The following is a 22421-nucleotide window of genomic DNA, read 5'->3' on the forward strand; positions in this document are numbered from 1 at the left end:
TGTCTGAGGGGTTGGAGCAAATGCGGCTGTATCGCAAAGCCTGGCTGTAGACAATGGATCGTGTGGTTGGCCCACCTTGATTATCATACACATTGTAAGGAAAGTTGGGGGGGGGGGGAGAACCTTTTGTAGTGATAACAAACCATGAAAAAAATGGGTGTTGTGTATAAAAGCATCTTCTGTATTTTCCACAGTATGCATCCGACTAAGTGAGCTGTCGTTCACGAAAGCTTATGCTCAAATAAATTGGTTAGTCTCTAAGGTGCCACAAGTACTCCTTTTCTTTCTGGACAATATAGTAGAGGGGGAGACTTCAAATGCAAGGGAGAAGTCTGATGCTGCAAAAGACTGCCCATGATGTGAAGACAGAAGTGCAGAAACTGAGATGTGGTGGATACCCCATCTCTTGGAAGGTACCTTTTGTGGGTGGAAGATAGAGAAGTCTCCGACAGTGATTTTAGAAAGTCAGCTTAAAGGAACTGCTTGTGGGATGGGATGGCAGCCCCCAGAGGAAAGGCAGAGCCTGGGGAGGAGAGGAAAGACCCTGGTAAGAAACAAACAAAAACACAGTAGCCGGAGCATGAGAGTGGGAGTAGCCTAGAGCTGGATCACCACTCTGTGCTCTTTGTAAGCGTCCCCAGGCATGGGACAAATTGGGCGATAATTGATTAGGGCTGGGTGATTAACCAGTTAACAAGGCGATTCAGCTCACTAACTGGGGATGGTTAAGTGGGAGACACAGGAAGGGGGAGGGGCTGGAAGGACAAAGCAGCCCCAGATCTAAGACGTGAGAACTCTCTTCCCACCTTCTCACCCTTTGCTTAGGGGGTACAATGAAACTTGGGAAAAGCCATATGGTGACAGGACCTGAAGCTGCATACAACCTTGTAAATAAAGTACACTGTGATGGGCTTACATAAGAGTGTGTGGGGACTGCTTGCTAAGATAAATTCAGGGTGAGGGAGCATGCCCTGTGACTTTCTTCCTTTAAGCAAATATGGACATCTGTTGGAATCCACTGACATTGCACTACTCCAGCAACATGACGATTTCTTAGTAATGATAATAAATGAAATGTTGTCAAAATGAGCAATAATATGGAATCAATGTATTTTTAAAAAAGTTGTTTAATTCACTCTTACTTTACATTAGTATTTATAAGCACCTTGCCATTTTCTGTCAATTCCAAAAACAACTGGAGACTGGAACGATATTAGCTAGCAAAATGTCAAGACTTATTAACTGTGGATGAAGAACTAAGTAAAAACTCATGGCTGTTTTGTACACCAAGACCATAACCAGAATCTGGCATTGATTTATTCAAATTTTGCTTTGTCAGAGGCCAAAGCTTACATGTCTGTAAACATCAAAATAAACATCACTTAATTTTACAATTTGCTAAACAAACATTTCTTACCCTGAAAGGATATATGTTGTCCTCCTCTCTTGACCTGTGCTTCAAGCATTGTTGAATAATTTGTTCCCCTAAAACTAAATGGTGCTTAGAAACTACTTCCAACATTGTGCAAGTCATAAGCAAGGCCATTTTAATGTGTGCAGTTTCCTTATATATTCCTTTGATCAATATTTAACTAATGCAACTGTGAAAAACTATACATCGTCAACAAAATGATTTGATTTTGGTCCTGTAGTTAAAGACCTTCTATAACTGAGTTGTTTACATGGATTTAATTCACAAGCATGTACACAACAAAATCACTATACCAATGTTTCTTCATCTACGCATAAAAAGTGTCTTCTACTTACACTAAAACATACAAAAAATAAACTACAAAAATCGTTTACACTTGATTTCAGCAAAAAAAGCTTTCTTCAAGAAAAATGATTGTTTTTTCAGCCATCAAAAAAGGAATGCAAGTAAATAATAAATACAATGTGCTTTCTCCGTATCGACATATTTACACTTGAGTCTTTGGCTTATGTTGAAGTTTCTCTATAAAGAACTTTGTGATCCAGCCATCATTGCACATTAAAACAAAATAAGCCAGTTATATAGAGTTGCAACACTTGAAATGTATAAAGAATGAATTTTATGATCAATCGGCACAGTTTTGTTTTACTTCAACGATTTGTCAGAAGGAAAAATAATACCATTTAGGAAATATTGGTACATGCAACAGATGGTGGCTCTACTGTAATTGAAAGATGGCTGTATATACAAACACTGAAAAGTCCTAATTTGAGCAAATCTCTTCTGACTCTGGATTTCATTAAATTTATTTTTGTGACACTAAATGCTGATACTGTATACAGGCATAGAAACAGATTGAGTTCTTTTATTTAGATCCACAACTTCATAAGAAAAATACTTTTGCATTTAAATTTTAAAAGTCCCCCTCACTAAAATCTCTCTTCACAGGTTGAACAACTGTTGTCAAAACAGTTTACTGAGCTTCATATACTTGGTGTGCTTTGTCACATCCATTCCAACTAAGATGATTCAAGGTACTCCAAAGCGACATCATAGCAGAAACGATATTGCTCCTGAAAAAAAATGAGAATTAAAGAAACAGTCTAATATATTAAAGGGCAGGGATCTCTATGAGCACCTATATTCTCTGCCTACTGCTGTGCCATTTTAGTCCATACTAGTCTCACATGAGTTTTCTTTTAAATTATTAGATGTCTGATGTCAGCTCTGATTTTAAATCTCAGCCTAATAGACACAGTGGAAGGGAAGAAATGGCCACACATGGCAATAAGCTATTTGCTTCCCTGTGATTTGTTCTGCTTCTGAGTTGGTTATAAAACTTGTAGTTTTCATTTTCTAACAAAGTGTTTCTCTAGTGAATAACTTCAGTCTCTGTACAACTGACAGCTGCTTCTTCTATGTCAAATGGTATTTAGCAGTAAACTAGCAATAGCATCTTAATATCACTGCAAGGGAATACTAAGCTGTGATAGTGAACTGCATTAGGCCTCAAGACAGCATTAGAAATTGTGATAGATAATGTAAAGTCAAATAGATCGGAAGGTGCATTTAAGGGAGGCGATCAGGAAATACAGCTAGGAAAACGGATATTTATTTTTAACGAGGTTGCTGTTCAATGTCAATATTTGAAAAAAAAAGAAAAAGAAAAAAGAGAAGTTAATTATATTCTACCACCTTTTAAAACTAAATGAAACAAGCCTGGTCTCATGATTTACTTTAGGTTGCACAATCCACTAGCAGGAAGTGGTAGGATATCTAAAAGGTTTTATTGTGCTGCTTACTTTTGTTATCTGATGATCTTGTTGAATGTAGGGCAGATGACAATGCTACATTGGTTTTCCTGGTTTGTTTTCTACTAACGACTCAACAGCTGCTGCTGCTGTCGTTCAAGAGTTCTGAATAAAAGCCCACACAACACACACCACAGAGAAACACATTTACAGAAATTCAGTAACTGCAGATTAAAACTACAATGGATTTGGGGCTTTTAAAAAAATAGAGAGAAGTTTTCAGATAATTTACCAGAATATACATTGGACTCTCTTTATAGCAGCACTTAAGTACCACAAGTAATTTTCCATGTGATCTGACCTGCTTTCACTCTCAACAATGAACTGGAATCTGTGCACCAGTTTTGTGCGCTACATAGTCTATATAGTACTTTTAGCAAAATGGCCACAGGTAAGCCAGATATGTTCAATAATATCCCTCTTACAGCTGTTAACATTTTAGCTATCTTTTAATCCACTTGGTACTGGCAGACAGAAGCAACTATGATGCTGGCAGACCAGGTCATGCTAGAGTGTACTCAGCTCGATTCACGTGTGTATTAGTATAGATCAAAGTACACTGTTACCTGTAGAAGAGTGTATTTGGTGTTTAAACTTCATAAAACTAATGGGATGTTACATGAATTGTTTTTACTTATCTGTGTCCTGTCATAATAGCAAACGTTTGCATTGTAAATACGCCTGTAACTCAATAACTCATCAGACATCAAAGAAGCCTTGTGGACTGCTAATGAAAGACTTTATGAGAAAAGGAGCTAGTTCCAAAGCAAATGGCCACTGTGTGTGATGACCTGAGGTCAGAGACTCAAAGTGCATTCCTCACTCAGCACCATCAAAGGAAAGGCCCACATGGGTAGAGACTCTGTTACCTTGTGTTCTGTGAGGAGAAGGTATAAGAATGAATGCAAAGAAAGATCCTTCATCTCTGAAGCATTTGGACTCTTCAGGGAAGTGTACCAGATGCATAGTGGAGATCCCCAGAGTTATTCTGGGTAGCCCTGAAAGACTTTTGGAACTGGTAGTTTATTACATCACTGCCACCAATTGGGGTTACAAACTGTGATTCACCTGTACATATATTTTACCTGCTTTAACCTCTCAATAACTCTCATTCTTTTTTCTCAGCTAATAAATCTTTAGTTAGCTTACTATAGATTTGGCAGCCAGCGTTGTCTTTGGTGTAAGATCTGGAGTACCCAATGATCTGGGGCAAGTTACTGGTCTCTTGGGACTGGGAGTAACCTGATGTGGTGTGATTTTTTTGGTTTGAGTGACCATTATCACAAAGTTCCGTTTGTCTGGGTGGCAAGATAGGCTGGAGAGTCTAACGGGACTGTCAGTGATTCCATGGTAAAGCTGGTATAGTGAACCAGGAGTTCACATTTGTTACTGGCCTGATGAAATCTAATTATAGAGCACCCCATCAGCTTGGGGTATCTGCTCTGTTTTCTGACAGTCTGCCCTCAGGTAGGCACTCACAGTTGTGAGCCACTCCGCACAGCGTGACAGCAACAAACAATAATTAGGGAAATCATATCATGTACACCCGAAGCCTAGTAAATTCTGACACCTGGAAAAAGGGATGTATGAGGAAAGGCAAACTGCACCCATTTTGTTCAATATGTAAGTTTGAAGGGTCAGAAGCAATTTTCATGATATACAAACCGTGAACATTTTTAATTTCAATTGGCATATCTGAGCTTAGTGCTAGAGGCAACCATCTGGCTGAAGAGTGAGGGTATTTGCAATACTGGCTGCTGTCAGCATGACAGTCAAATGGCAAAAATTCCAAGCCATTCTCCTATCTGCTTTCATACTTAACCATGACAAGAAAAATCTTTAATATTTAAGGACTCATATTTTCTAAAGGGCCTTCACTCGGTCTGCAATTTTGGAGGCAGGAGTGGAACATGAACAGGTAAAATACCCGGGGGGGGGGGGGGGGGGGAGTGAGGTGAGGGAGAGAGCTGCGTCGAGAAAACGAGAGACTATTTCAAAATCAGGCATTTAACGTTTTAAAAAACTTTTTTTTTTAGAGTTATGGTTTGATAAAGCAAGTTTACAATAATAAAAACTAATCTATTAAAAGAAAATGTCTTTATCATTAAAATTTTCCTGTGTCATTTTGACTCTGTCAGGAAGTAGTGTTACAAATTACCACAAAGGCCCAGAAATAGTAATTGCAATTACAAAATATATTTCCACTTCACAGTTTATTCCTCTTAGGAAGAACTGTCTTGGTTTGTAAACTTTTAAGATGGTTTGTCTGAGCAAAATAGGCTCTAGTGTTAATTTAAGAACATAGGGTGATCTTGAGAGATTATAGTGTACCCTAAGGGCTTGTCTACACTTACTGGGGGATCGAGGCGTGGCAATCGATGCATCAGCGGTTGATTTAGCAGGTTTAGTGAAGGCCTGCTAAATTGACCGCAGATTACTCTCCCATCAACTCCTGTACTCCACCTGAATGAGAAGCACAAGGGGAGTCAACAGGACAGTGCCTCCCATCAACATAGCACAGTGTGGACCCCACAGTAAGTAGATCTGAGTACATCGACTTCAGCAACGTTATTAACGTAGCTGAAGTTGCGTAACTTAGGTCAATCTACCCCTGTAGTGTAGAAAAGTTCTGAATATTTTCCTTGAAAAGTAGGTGATATGGTAGGAGAGAAATGACCTACCAAAACACCCAACCCAGTTGCTTATGATGCTATCCAATGTGTAGTCCCTCTATGTGCAATAGGTTTCCAACTCAGGATATAACAATTCCCAACAGTACACCCACTCAGAATTATACTAGGGTGATACCTGCAGGTCTCCTAGCTCTAGTAGATGGATTGCTATGTTTTTTGAGCACAAGTTTCAGGATCTAGTACTTTTGGTCACACCACTAAAACGATGAACAATCCCCTGCATCCCAGGTGAGAGTGCTCCCAAGTGAGCCATATCAATACATACTGTACGTTATCCTTCTTGCTAACTGGCTGTCTGAATTCCAATCAATGTGCTGTAACTTACCGGGGTTTCTACCATGTTTGGCTTACTATTCCGTAATGTCTTTACTGCGTGGAAAACATCAACAACATTTTGTCTTTTGACCATTTCCACAACTATGCCTATAGCACAGAACATTCCACTCCGACCACCACCATTCCTGAATGGAAGCAAAACAACAGAGTTAATACATCTGTTACGTATAAATATACCTGGCACCAATATCTCACCTTTAATTTTGTAAAAATACAAGATGGAGGATCCATTAGATGAGACAGACCTTTATGAATCCCCTCATAGCTCTAGTTGATGTGGTTTGAAACATCTGACACCACTGCCATTCTTGATACTGTTTTGAATCAATTGTGTGTGCTATATAGCTCATTATGCGGCCTAGCTATGCTATAACACAGCTTAAGTAGGCAGGACAAATTAAAAACAAGTGTTATGAATATAAACTGCAACATTTTCCATTTGTTTCTGGAGGGAACTGTTTAAAGTCATCATAAGCTACAGGAGTATTGGCAGAATATTACGGGAGTGTGCTGCCGATTTTATCTTTAGAGACACTTCTAATCTTTTTTGTAACTTTTTGATATTATTTCTGAAGGGTCCTGGAAACTAGGATAGGTGTTTTTTTTCTTCAATATAAATTTAAATTACATAAACAAACTATATGAGTCTCCAGACACCATATGGGCATTCTGGAATTTTGCTGTGGATAAGCGTCAAAACCGATCTGTGAACACTTAATTATAAACCTTCTTTTGAGGACAGTTTATTCAACTGCTAAAATTGAAGCTTTAAGTTGAAATATGGTAGAAAAGAGATTGGTCACTTTTCATTCAGGGAATGTAAAAAAATAGCTCTCTTTTAAAGATGACATTTAATTGGTTACACATATGGTGGGACTCAGTGGGTTTTTTTAATTCTCTCTTTTTAAATGACAGTGCTAGAAAAGCAAGTACTGCCTACATGGTGTACATTAATTATTTTTCACAAGCACTACTATAGATGTAACAAAAATGTCTCTGATTTCAGGTATGCATATTCTTGGTCCAGAATGACACAAAATATCTGTAACGTATAAACTTGTTGGAAGAGCACTATTCAAAATATGCAAAACATATAATGAAAAGCTTCATTATATGTAATCTCTTGCCACTTAGTACAAAGAAGCATCCTGTTGGATTACTCAATAGTATAATGGTATTGGATCAGAAGTCACTTGTGTACCCTCATTTATAGCCACCTGGAGAACACTGCCATTAGGTGTAAAACCCCCACAAAAGAGAACACACATCTGTCCAGCTAGCCACTTCTATTGTGCTCATCGCCACAGTATGTAGGCCCCAGTTTGAAATGAGTGACAAATATCAGAGCCACAATTAAAGAAAACAAAATAGGACACATGCAATAAAATGTATTAATAGGAGCACTGGATTGAATTTAAAATAATGAATTGGATGCTAAAAAGTCCAAGATGCTGCCATATACCCAGTCGGCCACAATAAAATTACTCACAGACAGTGAATGATAGTTCGGCCTTCCCCTTCTTCACATTCCTCTTGCCATTTTTCAACCTGAAGAATTAACTTCAAAAATGATCTCTTGGAGCCTGGAATGTCTCTGTGAGAGGCCCATCCCAAATACTGGAATTGCTGCACCATCAGATAGCCTTCCTGCGGCTGATGGAAGCCAAACCACTTTACATTAACCACGGCACATTTATAATCGATTTATGAAAACTACACAGATCAAATAAAGTGAAGCTAAATCAGAGTATATATTGCACACAAATTCTATTACATGTATGTGCTGAGCATACATACAAAGAGATAGCATAAAGATGTCTGTGTAAGTATTACAGAAGTCGGGCACAATGAAACAAGTTTAAGAAGAAAATGTTCTGGAGTTGTTGCAATTATGACATCAAAGTTTATAGGGCCACTAATTAAATAAACTAACAGGGATATTTCTCTGGATTCTAAACAGCTAGTTTATTTTAAAAAAAATTCTATCTCTACATAAGCAATAAGAAACCCTGTTGTTGAATCTGTAGACCTTACAGAAATGCAGTGGCTCTGTAGGAGCACTTATCCTGACAAAATATTTCCAGTTATAAAACAACAATAAATGATGGTGGTGTACAAATATGTTTTTTGCTTGAATGGAGTCTGCTCCTTTTGCCAACCCATCATATCCTGATGGCAAATCTCTGAGCCTTTCCTAAATTGGATTTCAGACACAGAGTGTTCTGGGGTGGCTTAGAATGTTTCAGAAAAGTTTTCCTGTACCTGGCTGTCCTAAAGAATAAATAACTCACTCTGGTTTCATGTAGCAGGGGCAGGCAAAGATGGAAAGAGATGTAGGGTCCTGGGAGGAAAAGAGATGGTGCAGAGAGAAAGAAAGGTTCACAGGAAAGGGATGGGAGAGAGATAGAGGAAACAAAAATAAAAAAGCCAAAACAGAAGAAAAGGAGAGAATGACAATAAGAGATGGAACAAGTGAAAGAGACAGGAACAAGGAAACTACAAAATATAAGAAACAAAAAAGGACTACAACATAATCATTTAATGTATTAATATCTCTACACTGTATTGAAATTCCCAGACACAACAAGGAGAGTTAAAAGGAGAAATGAAAACATTTTGCTTAATACCCCTTTCAACCAATGCATTGAATTTGGATAAAACATGACCCAGTTCTGAACCATCCATGAAAAATAGCTTGGAAAATCAAAATCTGACAGAAGAGCCTTTGCAACACCCTTTCGTTTCCCCATATCCATTAGCATCATCATTTATGAGTTAAATTAGAAATATGCTATGTACATCACAGACATTGTCCTAACTTGATTTCTAAATATGAGACATAACAAGTGAGGGCAATAAAGCGGGGGGTGGTTACAATAGCACAACCTATTGGTTCTCACAAATTTTTCTTTAACTCATTGCATGCAGGCAACATGGCAGAAATGAGTTCCTAGTGGGGACCTGAAGGAGAAGGTAGTGGCTGGTAAACAGAGTTTGAGAGAGTATTGAAAGAATGCAGGACAACCTGAAAAAAGGCAGAGACAGTAATGGATAAAAGAGATGAAAAGTGCATCAAGTCTTGAATCATTATTGGAGGTGGAGAGAACATGTTAGTAAATGTAGGTCAGGGAAGAGTGTCTCAAGAACCTCCAAAATCAGAATAACTTTGAGTCTTTTCACACATATTTAGTAGAATGTCATAACGCTTCTGCTTTGTTTTGTGGTTCTTGCACCACAAGGCCCATGAGGTGTTAATTATATAACCACAAGTGTCCTTCAGATATGCTTACATGCAACTTCATATGAAGGTTATAAAATGAAATACTGCTTGGGTCCATTATAGGCAGCTGCAGAAAAATAGTTAAATCTTAGGAACTGAATGTTTAATTCTGTTCTGCTTAATGTCTGAAGAGAATTAATATTGTATATTTAGTATTATGTAATACTCAAATCCACAATAGCTCAGTTAGCTGTTATCATTATGATGATACTTACTCTTGTTAGATTGCATATCCTGAAAATTCTGTTTATTACATCACAATCCATTGAACAAGACATGCATTCCACTTGAATAGGACCATATCTCAGCATTCCTTCTTCAGGCCAATACTGTGGACAGCCCTGCACAAGAATAAAATGGGTATAATTAAAATTTAAGTTGCATCATGAATATTGTAGTATTTCATTATTATTATAACACACTTTATAGTACAGTAATAGATACGTTAATTAATACTAATTAGTTATTGAAAAGCAAAGCCACAGGGTAATTATACTGTAATTGCAATGAAACTGCACTGTAATTATATTCACCCTATTACAAAGCATAACCACCTTGAGGCATTAATTTGTTCACAAAATCCCCATACACAAACACTAACCTGTGCTAAATCAACTTCATTTAACATTACAACAGAGGTACAGCCATAGTCATACACTAATCTCCAGAAATCTTTCACAGTGTTTGGCAAAGGATGTTGTGTGACAATGAAAGCAGCTGGTTGCCTGTAGCTCTGTAAAGAAAAAGGGTGAGTAGGAGACTATTACTAAAGAAAGCACTAAATAACGATTATGCAAACTCTGGGCCTCTTGGAAACATAACTACAAAAAAGTAGTGGCATAAAATCTAGCAGTTTTAACCAAAACAACTATTCAGACAATAAGATATCTTAAAGTGGGAAAAAAAAACCCAACAGGTCACATATGCATAAATCCCCTTTAAATTAATCACTTAAAAGTTGAGCCCATTGTTGCATACTTTGCTGAACTGGTGCTTATATTAAATGCATTCATCATAGTTTCAGATTATTTTAAAATACTTGGGAGACAAAGTAGAGATATATTAGCCCCATTTTACAGAGCGGGATACTGAGGCACAGAAAGATTGATTTAACCAAATTCACACAAGAAGTCTGTGACTCAGCCAGGAACTGGACCTAGATCTTGAGTCCCATAATGGTGCGATAACCACAAGGCCACCTTTCCTCTCCTAACTGAGCCTAAAGCTTTTTTCTTTTCTTTATAAACCTCTCTGGGCTGACATCAAAAAGATTTCAAGTTTAAAAATGTGTTTTTAATAGTTTTATTGGAGAAGTCTTTTGGCATTTTACATCCCCTCCCTGCATCTCTTGGCTGGGGTTGGACTCAGGTTGTGAGCATTGCTATGTTGTCACTAGTGGAAGGAGTTAACAGAAGACCAGCAGGTGACTATCATGCACAGTTGCCATCTGGGATAATGATAGTCGGGGTGGGGTGGGGTGGGGGGAGGGAAGGGAGGCTGGCAGTTATTTTTAAAGGTAATTAGGGATTAATTCTGACCAGTAAGGACACAGCTGTGTAGCTGCTGATGTACTCAGGCTGCACTACCTCCTACTGCAACTGGAATCCTCCTGATAGGCCTGGAGAAGCTCTATCTCCTGACGGCTGCAGCCCATATGCCTGCAACTGGGGGACTTCTGGCCCTGTAGCACATAGACTGCAGGCAGCACAGAGGGGAGGCACAAAGCAGTGCAAATAGGCTTCGATGGGACTAACCTCCTGGAGGCTGAGAACATAGAATCATAGAGTATCAGGGTTGGAAGGCACCTCAGGAGGTCATCTAGTCCAACCCCCTGCTCAAAGCAGGACCAATCCCTAACTAAATCATCCCAGCCAGGCCTTTGTCAAGCCTGATCTTAAAAACCTCAAAGGAAGGAGATTCCACCACCTCCCTAGGTAACCCATTCCAGTGCTTCACCACCCTCCTAGTGAAAAAGATTTTCCTAATATCCAACCTAAACCTCCCCCACTGCAACTTGAGACCATTACTCCTTGTTCTGTCATCTGCTATCACTGAGAACTAGATCCATCCTCTTTGGAACCCCCTTTCAGGTAGTTGAAAGCAGCTATCAAATCCCCCCTCATTCTTCTTTTCCGCAGACTAAAAAATCCCAGTTCCCTCAGCCTCTCCTCATAAGTCCCCTAATCACTTTTGTTGCCCTCTGCTGGACGCTTACCAATTTTTCCACATCCTTCTTGTACTGTGGGGCCCAAAACTGGACACAGTACTCCAGATGAGGCCTCACCAATGTTGAATAGAGGGGAATGATCACATCTCTCGATCTGCTGACAATGCCCCTACTTATACAGCCCAAAATGCCATTGGCCTTCTTGGCAACAAGGGCACACTGCTGACTCATATCCAGCTTCTCGTCCACTGTCACCCCTAGGTCCTTTTCTGCAGAGCAGCTGCCTAGCCATTCAGTCCCTAGTCTGTAGCGGTGCATTGGATTCTTCCGTCCTAAGTGCAGGACTCTGCACTTGTCCTTGTTGAACCTCATCAGATTTCTTTTGGACCAATCCTCTAATTTGTCTAGGTCCCTCTGTATCCTATCCCTACCCTCCAGCGTATCCACCTCTCTTCCCAGTTTAGTGTCATCTGCAAACTTACTGAGGGTACAATCCACACCATCCTCCAGATCATTTATGAAGATATTGAACAAAACCGGCCCGAGGACTGACCCTTGGGGCACTCTGCTTGATACCAGCTGCCAACTAGACATGGAGCCCTTGATCACTACCTGTTGAGCCCGACAATCTAGCCAGCTTTCTATCCACCTTACAGTCCATTCATCCAGCCCATACTTCTTTAACTTGCTGACAAGAATACTGTGGGAGACCGTGTCAAAAGCTTTGCTAAAGTCAAGGAATAACATGTCCATTGCTTTCCCCTCATCCACAGAGCCAGTTATCTCGTCATAGAAGGCAATTAGATTAGTCAGGCATGACTTGCCCTTGGTGAATCCATGCTGACTGTTCCTGATCAATTTCCTCTCGTCTAAGTGCTTCAGAATTGATTCCTTGAGGACCTGCTCCACGATTTTTCCAGGGACTGAGGTGAGGCTGACTGGCCTGTATCTACTGTTCTACTACAGGGCTGTTCGTATCTACTCCCTGCAGCCTCCAGCTCCTGGTGTCCTGGCAACACATGGTTTGCAAGTAGCAGAAGGAGACCGTCTACTGTGGGACTGTTACATCAGATCACATTTGAGGGCATGGGTGCTGAGATGGAAAGGGATTGGGTGGCTTGGCAGGACTTCCTTTTTTCCCCAACAAATATGGAATTGCTACCCGCAAATTATTAGCCCAAAGCTCAGATGAGCAGTATTCATTTCTGGACCAGTGACAGATTTGAAGATGCTATATATTGTGAATATGGAGGAATGGAAATTGGAGATTTAATACAATACTATTAAAAAGGGGAGTTCCCAGCTTTCCAGAGGATCACAGAAGCACTGAGATGCCTGAGATATCTAACACTGTAAAGGAACAACAAAAGTTAGATTAGTTGGATTTTAAAAATGTTGCCAAGACTTCCCTCTCCCTTCTTTAAGACCATTTTACTGAACACTACAGGAAGAAAGAATTACCCTTTCTTTAACCAGCAAGAGTTCTCTCTCACATTACACAGCTTTTCATGGCACGTTACGTAGACAAAGGAGGTAGTCTCTTACATCCATAAGAGCAGCATTGATATAGTTGCTGCTCTCCCCATCAATAGTAATTAAGAAAGGCAGACATCTGTCAGGTGGCAGCATATCCATGAAGCGATTCTTGTCATGATTCCTTGGCAAGCAGGCTATGCTGCAATCTTCAGCTTGCAGCCGAGGGGTCACAGAATTCAGGGTCTAAACAGCAGAAGGAATTAATATCGTGTTACATGTTACATATATACATCTTATATACAGTGTTCTTGAAATTCATTTGTTTATTTAAAATGTTGCAATGTGGGAAACATGAAAAATCACAAGCAAACAAGAGCATGGGTCTGCTTGAGAAACTTGACAGTTTTTCAGTTAAAATGAATGAAAGCTCAGGTACGAAGACACATCAGGAACTACTGAACGGATCCTCTAAATGCATCCCCCCCCAACATGCAATCCCTAAGGAAGAAAATAGAAGAGAATCTTGTGAAACACATATGAACTGTGTCTCACTTGCTTAAAATGCAAAATAACCCCCCATCCTGCCAGTTCAAGGTCAGTACTGTTCATTATAGTCAGCAGTCTACTGCAATTATAATCTAAGAAGGGTCCTTCATATTTAAGAGTGACCTTGTAAAGTACATAATAAAAGAAAAGGGTGTTATATTATCTTAAATACAAGAAAGGGACAAAGGTTATGAATTTGATATGAAAGCCTTTTAAGGAAAAAGAAATTGTATGTACCTATAGGCAAAGAAGTTGCTATTCTATGAAGAGCTACCAGTAACTGTAAATACCTGAAATTCATCTTTGAGATGTGAAGAGTTTGTCTGAGAGTCTATTCTAATCATATCAAAATATGCAGCTTTGAATTCACAGACAGGGATGGCAGTTTCTCCACATAAGCAAGCTTCCAGAATGGCGTCATGAATAAAGATGTACTGCTCCTACCAAAGGGGAAAAGAAAAAAAATCTAACAATTTTAAAACAAAATAAAATCTTACTTTCCTTCAAGATAAGTGGATCTTTCCCCTTCTATAAATCTTATTTCAAAGCAGCTTCCATCAATCCCTTGGATATTGCTTTAGCACCTTAAGTACAGTACACTCTGCCTAACTAGGATGCAGTTAATCAGTATTTTCCCTGAGAACTAATTTAAGTACAGCGATAGTAAGTGCATAAGTACACTAATTTGCTTAATGGGGGAATTTTCAAGTGATTTTGTGGTGCATAGGTCAGCGTGGGAGACAGGCTCATGCTGGTTCTGCTTGTTTGCTTCCTTAACAGTAGCTTTCAGTTCCATGATACATATAGAAAGCATATAAAATGCTTCAAGCACTACCCGCTCCTAGAAATTATGTGGCATATTTCATGCTACTTATTCGTGGGTGGACTGGTATACCTAGTGTCTCATAACTAGCACTGGGTAGGCAATAGACTCAGCATTACACCAACACAGGAAATGCTGCCTCCTGATTCTGTTGGCCTGTCCAGTGAGTCTGCAGCCCCCAGCCAGCTGCATTATTATTCCAACAGTATCTTTTGTCAAATATTATACAACACCCCAGGCCTGTCAACAGGGGATGGCAAAGGGGGCACCTGCCCAGGGGCCCGGGTGATTTAAAAGGGCCTGGAAGCCCCCGGCTGCTGCCACAGCAGCAGCGGTGTCAGCCAGGAGACCTGGGCCCTTTTAAATCGCCCGGGCAGGCCGCAGGACTCCTCGGCATGCGACTGCTCCAGGCCCCAGGCTTTGGGGGGCCCCAAGGGCAGGCGCGATTGGCCAGTGCGGGCAGTCCCAGAAGTGACAGATTCGTCACTTCTGCCCCTGGCCTCACCCCGCTCGGGATGGCCCTGGGGCCCGGAATTTCACAGTGTGCTAGTCACATCAGAGAGTTCGTAACACACACAGTCTCTGCCCACAAAGAATTTAAAATCCAAGGCTAGACAAGAAGTAACAAACAACTGGGAGAGTAAGTGGAAGGGACAATGAGAATGACAGTAAGATCGTGTGGTGACTCAATGGTGTGAACGCTTCATGATGGTAGTTTTTATTACTTCGTTATTAGAGAAAACGGTGACTAACCCTTCTGTATTCTTTGAGATGTGTTGCTGCTCATGTCCATTCCAAGTTAGGTGTGTTTGTGCACCACGTGGACCATTGCCAGAGATTTTTCCCTTAGTGGTATCTGTCAAGCTGGCTTTAGCACCCTCTGGTGCTGTGCGCTTATGTGCCGGTTTAAAGAGTGCCATCTTCACCCCCTCAGTTACTTCTTGTCCTTAACTCTGACAGAGGGTCAGGAGGGAGGGCTGTAGAACGGACACGAGCAACACACCTTGAAGAACAGTTATGGAAAGGTTAGTAAGTATGTTTTCTTCTTCGAGTGCTTGCTCTTGTCCATTCCATATTAGGTGACTCACAAACAGTACCCCAGGAGGTGGGCTCAGAGGTCATGGAGACGCTGACAGCAACACTGCTCTCCCAAGACGAGTGTTGTCCTGGGCCTGCTGGGTGATGGTGTAGTGAGATGCGAAAGTCTGTACTGATGTCTAGGTTGTGGTCCTGCAAATGTCCTGGACTGGGAACTGTGAGATGAACTCTGCTGATGAAGCCTGGGCTCTTGGCCTGGTTGATATAAAATTGTGACACCACCTCTGGCAGGAAGGCCAGGTTGGGGCGTGGCTGGACCTTGTCCTTGAAGAACTCCATATGAGGTGGTTCTGATGTAAAGGTCTTGATTTCAGAGACCCTTCTGGCTAAGGTGATTGCCTCCAGGAAGGTGACCTTCCAAGAGAGAAGCAACAGGGGGCATGATGCTAGTGGCTTGAAGAGGGGACCCATGAGGTTTGATAGAACCAGGTTTAAGTCCCATGGGGGGACTGGCTCACAGACCTGAGGATAGAGCTTCTCCAGCCCTTTGAGAAACATACAATTATCTCGTAGGAGAACACTGATCTGCCGTTCACCGGTGGGTGGAAAGCTGAGATGGCTGCTAAGTGCACCTTGACAGACAAGAGGAATCAGCCCCCGTTGCTTTAAGTGGAGCAAGTAGTCCAAGACAGACTGAAGGGAAGATCGAGATGGAGAGAGAGCTCATTGAGATGCACATGTTGAGAAGCGCTTCCATTTGGCCAGGTAGGTAGCCCTGGTGGACGCCGTTCTACAACACAGCAAGACCTGTTCTGAGCAAGCTGCTTCTTCTGGGTTCAGCCATGCAGCATCCATACAGTTAGGGGCAGGAAAGCGAGGTTCGGGTGAAGCAACCTGCCGTGGTCTTGTGAGATTAGGTCTGGGCTGAGTGGGAGCGAGAGTGGAGCTGCTACTGACAGATCCAGGAGCACGACGAGCCAGTGTTGGCATGGCCATGTGGGGGCTATCAGAATGACTCTTGACTTGTTTGTTTGACTTTTAGGAGGACCGTGTGAACCAGAGAGATTGGAGGAAAGGCATAGAATCAGAGATCTGTCCATGGGAACAGGAAAGCATTGGAGAGGGAGCCTGAGCTGTACCCAGACAGCGAGCAGAACTGTTGGCATTTTCTGTTCTGTCTGGTAATGAACAGGTCCACCTGGGGAGGCCCCGCTGTTGGAAGATTAATTTGGGACCTTCATAAGAAGGGACCACTCATAGTGAGAGGAAAGGAATTTGCTGAGGTGATCTGACAGTACATTCCAGGCTCCTGGGAGATGTGTCACCTCGAGATGAATGGAGTACTTTGTGCAGAAGTTCCAGATAGGTAGCCTCCTGACAAAGAGCTAAAGATTGGGCACCTCCCTGCTTGTTGATATAGAACATGGCTGTGGTATTGTCTGTCAGGACTTGCACCACATCACCTGAGATTCAGGGAAGGAACACCTGGCAAGCTAAGTGTACTGCCCTGAGATCCGTGAAGTTTATGTGCAATGAGAGTTCTTCTTGGGACCTGTGGCCCTGAGTCCTGAGGTGGGCTCCCCACCCTAGGTCTGACGCATCCAAGATTAAAACTACTGATAGTTGAAAGGTAATAAAGGGCAACCCCATCATTTCAGATCTTGGGTCTTTCCACCAGTTCAGGGAGGCGAAGACTAGGGGAGTCCCAGAGTCCAAGTGGTGTCTGCTCAGGGAGCATACTGATGCTAGCCACGTCTGGAGGGGTCTGAGGCACAGTCTTTCACGCTGAACTACGTAAGTACATGTTGCCATGTGCCCCAGTAGCTTGAGGCAAACCCAAGCTGTCATAATTGGATGGACCATAACATTGGATATCAGCTCCAACCTGGTCCGGAATCAGGCCTCTGACAGAAAGGCCCTGGGTTGGGTCGAGTCAAGCACCGCCCAAAAAATTCTATTCTCTGAGCCAGGACAAGAGTTGACTTTTGTTCTTTTATCAGCAGGCCCAGCGTTCGAAGGTGCTTTGGACTGTGCTGATCCTGGAGCGCGTGGAAGCTACTGGGTTCTATTGTTCTGGATTGGGTGAGCTCCAGTTTGGGAGCAGGCAAAGAGCTGGCAGATCCTCTGTGCTGTGTGCTCATGGCTCCACAGTTCTGTTCTTATGCAGAAATTCCTCTTACTGTGGATAAATAGCCATCTGCCGGGGGGAGGGTGGGATGGGTGACTGACTGGGGGGATTTAGAGTAGCAGCCATGTTAGTCTGTATTCACAAAAAGAAAAGGAGTACTTGTGGCACCTTAGAGACTAACAAATTTATTTGTTCAGTGGTTTGAGCATTGGCCTGCTAAACCCAGGGTTGTGAGTTCAGTTCTTGAGGGGGCCACTTAGGGATCTGGGGCAAAAATTGGGGATTGGTCCTGCTTTGAGCAGGAGGTTGGACTAGATGACCTCCTGAGGTCCCTTCCAACCCTGATATTCTATGATTCTGTGATAAAGAGGATTTTGCTGTATTGATTACAGGAATAAAATTCTGACTTAATGCAGCTAGGAAAGATAAGCTACCATACCTCTGTTTGTACCATGTTGATGCGACGTGACCGTAAGGCTTTGACACAATTGTAGATGTCCACAACACCTTCCCTTTCTGCCATGTCTAGCATGATGTCAATCACAATGTAACAGCCAGTTCGTCCAGCACCAGCACTGGAAAGAATTAGGAAATAATTTCAGAGTACTCCCCACAATCCAGTAAATCTACCCCACGAACTTAGCAAACTCTCTTTGGCATTTACAAGTACACACTTGGAACACTAACCTAAGTTCTCATACGTATCTTTCCAATCATTACATAAACTTCCAGTTTTCCCTTTTATTCTTCAGAATAGCATTTAAACACACATGAAATGTATATAACTCAAAAGCAAGAACTTTTCAACAGATCTCAGATTATGTAAAAACAGCATCAGTGAGGTTCCTTTTTAGTATCTCAGAACATTCCTTCATGGTCCAGAAACAAAACTGTAGTAACAGACTTGTTAGTTGAACAGAGATCTTCAGGATGACTATGCTCTTTATGGAATCACTTCAAAACATATAGGACTTCATCTTTATTCAGAGAGACTAAGGGGAACCTTTTTTTCCCAAGGGACAATTTCAGATAAAGTTTGACTGTAAAATGTAGACTCTCCCTTATACTCTGCTTTACGCAGTTAACAGTCCGGTGCAATATCAGGATTGTATGGAAATGTCTCTTGGGTTTTTACATAGCTATTATAGATATTTGCAGAGTGAATTTCTGCAACATACACAACTTGGCTAACTCTATGTGCAGAATGTAGTTAACACATTTGATGGATTTGCCAAGAAATCATATTTCAATGAACTGTGCACCATAATGGGAAATTTGCAAAACTTACAAGGAAAACAACACTCTTTAGTTGTTCCCACTATATCCAATATCCAGGCTTATTTCAGAATGTTGCTTCACTGGGTGGATCTATTTGTTGCTATATGTTCAATTAAATATTCTACTTAAAATTATATTTCACAAAAGCACATTTTAAATGTCAACATAGCTGTAACAAAATACCGTCCTAGTACTCGGTCATAAAATTTTGCCATAGAGCACGTTAAACGTTAGCCTACATTATAACAAGGCTTGGCTAACAGTTTTGAGGAAAAAATATCTTCCCATACCAATCGGGGAAATTTTACTAGAATCTAGCTATGTTTGAACATTGTTGTAGTTAGCCTAGTTTTGCTTCCAGTGTGGACAGGGCATTGAAAGAGCAAATACATTCCCAAAAGTTAAACAACAAAAAGACAAACCCCACAACTTCACAAGAGACCACTATACAAGTTCACGTATAAAGTTGTAGAAAATTCATCTACCTCTTTTCTACACACCTGCAATGTACAACAACAGGCCCAGCACTAGGAGGGTTAGACAATTTGACTCGACGTATAAATGAAAGGAGGCCTGTGGCATTGTAAGGAACTCCATGATCTGGCCAGCCTGTGAAATGGAACTGTTTAAGTTCACGGATTTCATTGTAACCTCTCTGTCAAAGACAAAAATAATATTTTGAAAGAGGTTATTAAACTCAAAATATTCAACACCCAAAAATATTCTTTGAGTCAAGCAATGACAACACTCTCAGAATCTATATACTGTCTTCTCAAATTAATTTAAGCAAAGAACATGGCATTCTACGTTTAAAGGAAAACTGATTTTACAATAGAATTTAAACATGGCTATTAATAAATTCCTGGTTCATCTTTATCACGTATACATAAAAAGAGCAGAATCTATTCTAAACTGCCTGGCATCTTATCACATAAGGCTTACATAGTATAATGGTGCCATACTGTGATATTTTAATAATGTAGGGCAAATCTGAAACACATAATACTTATATTTGCTATTAAAGGATGCTAGATCAACTGTTCTAATAGTTTTTAGAGACAACACAGAAAAGCATTTTACTGATGTTTCTATATATCATATAGAATTCTCCAACCTATGCAGACAGGTGTAACAGTTATACCAGATGACCATAGCTGTTCCACACCAGCTAGTATTTGCTATCCATATTCATTTATGTTCATACTCTACGTAATAAACAAGTCAGGGTATTGATGCAACATTAACTCCTGTAAGGGTCAGGACATGTTCCAGTGAATGGGAAGATGGTTAAGAACAATGTACTTGGGCCCAGCATACAGGTTCGTTTTTAACGTCAGGAAGGGAAGTATACAACATCAGTCAAAACAAATTATTGAAGTACAAGAGCTACAGGTATATGAATGATTGCGAACCAATGATGTAACATATTCTTCCTATGGTAAAATAAATTCTGCATTATGGAATTGTTAACTAGGCAGAATGACTTGGTATTGTACTTGAATACGTGAAAGACACTGTTTAATGAACTGAGCTGCGAGGAAGCAATATTCTGATGATGTCTTTCAAAGGGCTTACCCTTTCAAGGGTGAATGTCCTGACTACGTACTCCGCAAGTGGCTCCATTTCCACACAAGTCACTTTGAAGTCCCCATAAACTTCGGTGTCATCAGGCCAGTACTTATAGCACTTGACCTAAAAACAGAATTAAAAGGCATCTTAAAGCATACAAAAGTGAAAGCATGCCAAATAGTAATTTAACTCATTATATCACAATTATTTTCAAAATGATGATGTAGTCATATGAACCCTCTTGTGGACCAGATGCACCAACTGCCAATCAAGTACTGCGAAAGCTGTTCATAATGTTAGTGTTAGGAGTTCATGCTGATTTACACATCCCTCCACAAAGGCCAAATAATCTTTCTGAATTAGTGAATCTGAATTCAATAGTTTTCTAGTAAGGAAAACATATTTTTCACTAGTTTTAATTAATGCTGTGTGATGTTTTCCATTTCAATAATTATGTTGTTGTAAAGCAATCTCAGGTGTTTTATTAAAGTAATTCTCAAGAGACTGGCTAATCCTAAAATGCAAAATAATTTGCTGATTTCTATCTGCTGTTAAAGATGATGTGCACTTGTTGTCTAGTCAGCTAACTGTGATCATCTGAGCACAGAGTAATATACAAATGTTTCTTATGCACTAGATTGTATTATGGATTCAGGCAGCATTGTTCCCTATTCATTAAAATAACATGGCAACAGCCTGATTCGTTAGGTCTTTTCTTTATAAAGCAGCCATATTATATAATGCTACTTCAAGCTGCAAAGACATATGAACTCAGAAAAATACTTTCTTATCTCCTTCACCCTCAGAGTTAAGGGTGTCTTTCAAAAGACTTTTCTGTATTTTCTTCAGCAATGATAAACAGCAATTTGAGAGGCTATCCTTAGGATATAACATTTTAAAAATAAAGTTCCTTACCCGTCCAACTTCAACTAAATTTGTAACCATCACAACACAAGCTGACTGTTCCTGCCATATCATTCTCCAGAAATCGTACACTGTTTCATGGACTGGACCTGGAAAAAAAACATTTAACACTATGTAATAAAACTATTACCCAACTGAACACTAAAAACAAAATCTTTTAGCATAGGCATTTGATATGCAGAAAATTATTTGCTCAGATATGAAAGGCTCTAATAATCCCTACAGAATTGCAGCATTATATTGACGACAGTTGTTAAACTATAATGTTATTCATAATTGGGGCAGAAGCATCTCAATTTAACCAAACTACCCCTTGAAAGACATTAAAGTGTAAGTGCTCATACACTGTAGTAGCTACTCAGACAGTACGACAGAAGCCATATGTGGATATAATTTTTTAGTTTTGTTTTAACACTTGTTAATTAACATGGCTGTAAATTCTAGTGTCGACACTACACAAACATTTGATTGAGGACACAAACATTTGCCTCTACTTATGTTTGATCATATGCTGTAGCCTAGATCTAAATATAATAGGCAACAAATGTTTGTGTCCTGTATGGACAAGAATTTACAACTGTATTAATTAATGTGTTAAAACACAACTAAATGTTCGGGTGCAAACATAATCAATAAAGGAAGGCAGGCATATATAGATTCCATTAGAGCCCAAAGAAAAGGACTTTGGACTGATATATGATAAAAACTTATGGGCCAAATTTTTAAACAGGTTTCCATTTAGCCTCTAATTTTGCAGGTACAATCAACTACAAGTAAAAATTAGACTTAGACATCTAATTACTTGATTTGGGACCATAATTGGGTAGCTACATAGAATCATGGAATATCAGGGTTGGAAGGGACCTCAGGAGGTCATCAAGTCCAAACCCCTGCTCAAAGCAGGACCAATCCCCAATTAA

At 40.4% G+C, this 22421-nt stretch overlaps 1 protein-coding gene across 9 annotated transcripts in view; it reads right to left on the reverse strand.

The window, feature by feature from the left end:
* Window positions 1-1109: 1109 nt before the first annotated feature.
* PTPRK (protein tyrosine phosphatase receptor type K) overlaps window positions 1110-22421 on the reverse strand; it is a 583649-nt gene continuing 562337 nt past the window's right edge. For 6 of the 9 annotated variants that reach the window (XM_073337267.1, XM_073337264.1, XM_073337263.1 and 3 more), the window contains 11 exons: window positions 21493-21590; window positions 20584-20700; window positions 19494-19663; window positions 18170-18305; window positions 14032-14181; window positions 13265-13438; window positions 10154-10285; window positions 9768-9893; window positions 7762-7925; window positions 6262-6397; window positions 1110-2505 (listed from right to left, as the gene is read on the reverse strand). In XM_073337267.1, coding sequence (XP_073193368.1) covers window positions 2452-2505; window positions 6262-6397; window positions 7762-7925; window positions 9768-9893; window positions 10154-10285; window positions 13265-13438; window positions 14032-14181; window positions 18170-18305; window positions 19494-19663; window positions 20584-20700; window positions 21493-21590 — 1457 coding nt within the window. In that variant the 3' untranslated portion in view covers window positions 1110-2451. The remainder of the gene's footprint in view (window positions 2506-6261; window positions 6398-7761; window positions 7926-9767; window positions 9894-10153; window positions 10286-13264; window positions 13439-14031; window positions 14182-18169; window positions 18306-19493; window positions 19664-20583; window positions 20701-21492; window positions 21591-22421) is intronic. The other 3 variants (XM_073337266.1, XM_073337265.1, XM_073337262.1) reach the window with 1 other exon arrangement.

This window comes from Lepidochelys kempii, chromosome 3 (assembly GCF_965140265.1).
Source record: "Lepidochelys kempii isolate rLepKem1 chromosome 3, rLepKem1.hap2, whole genome shotgun sequence".
NCBI lineage: Eukaryota > Metazoa > Chordata > Testudines > Cheloniidae > Lepidochelys > Lepidochelys kempii.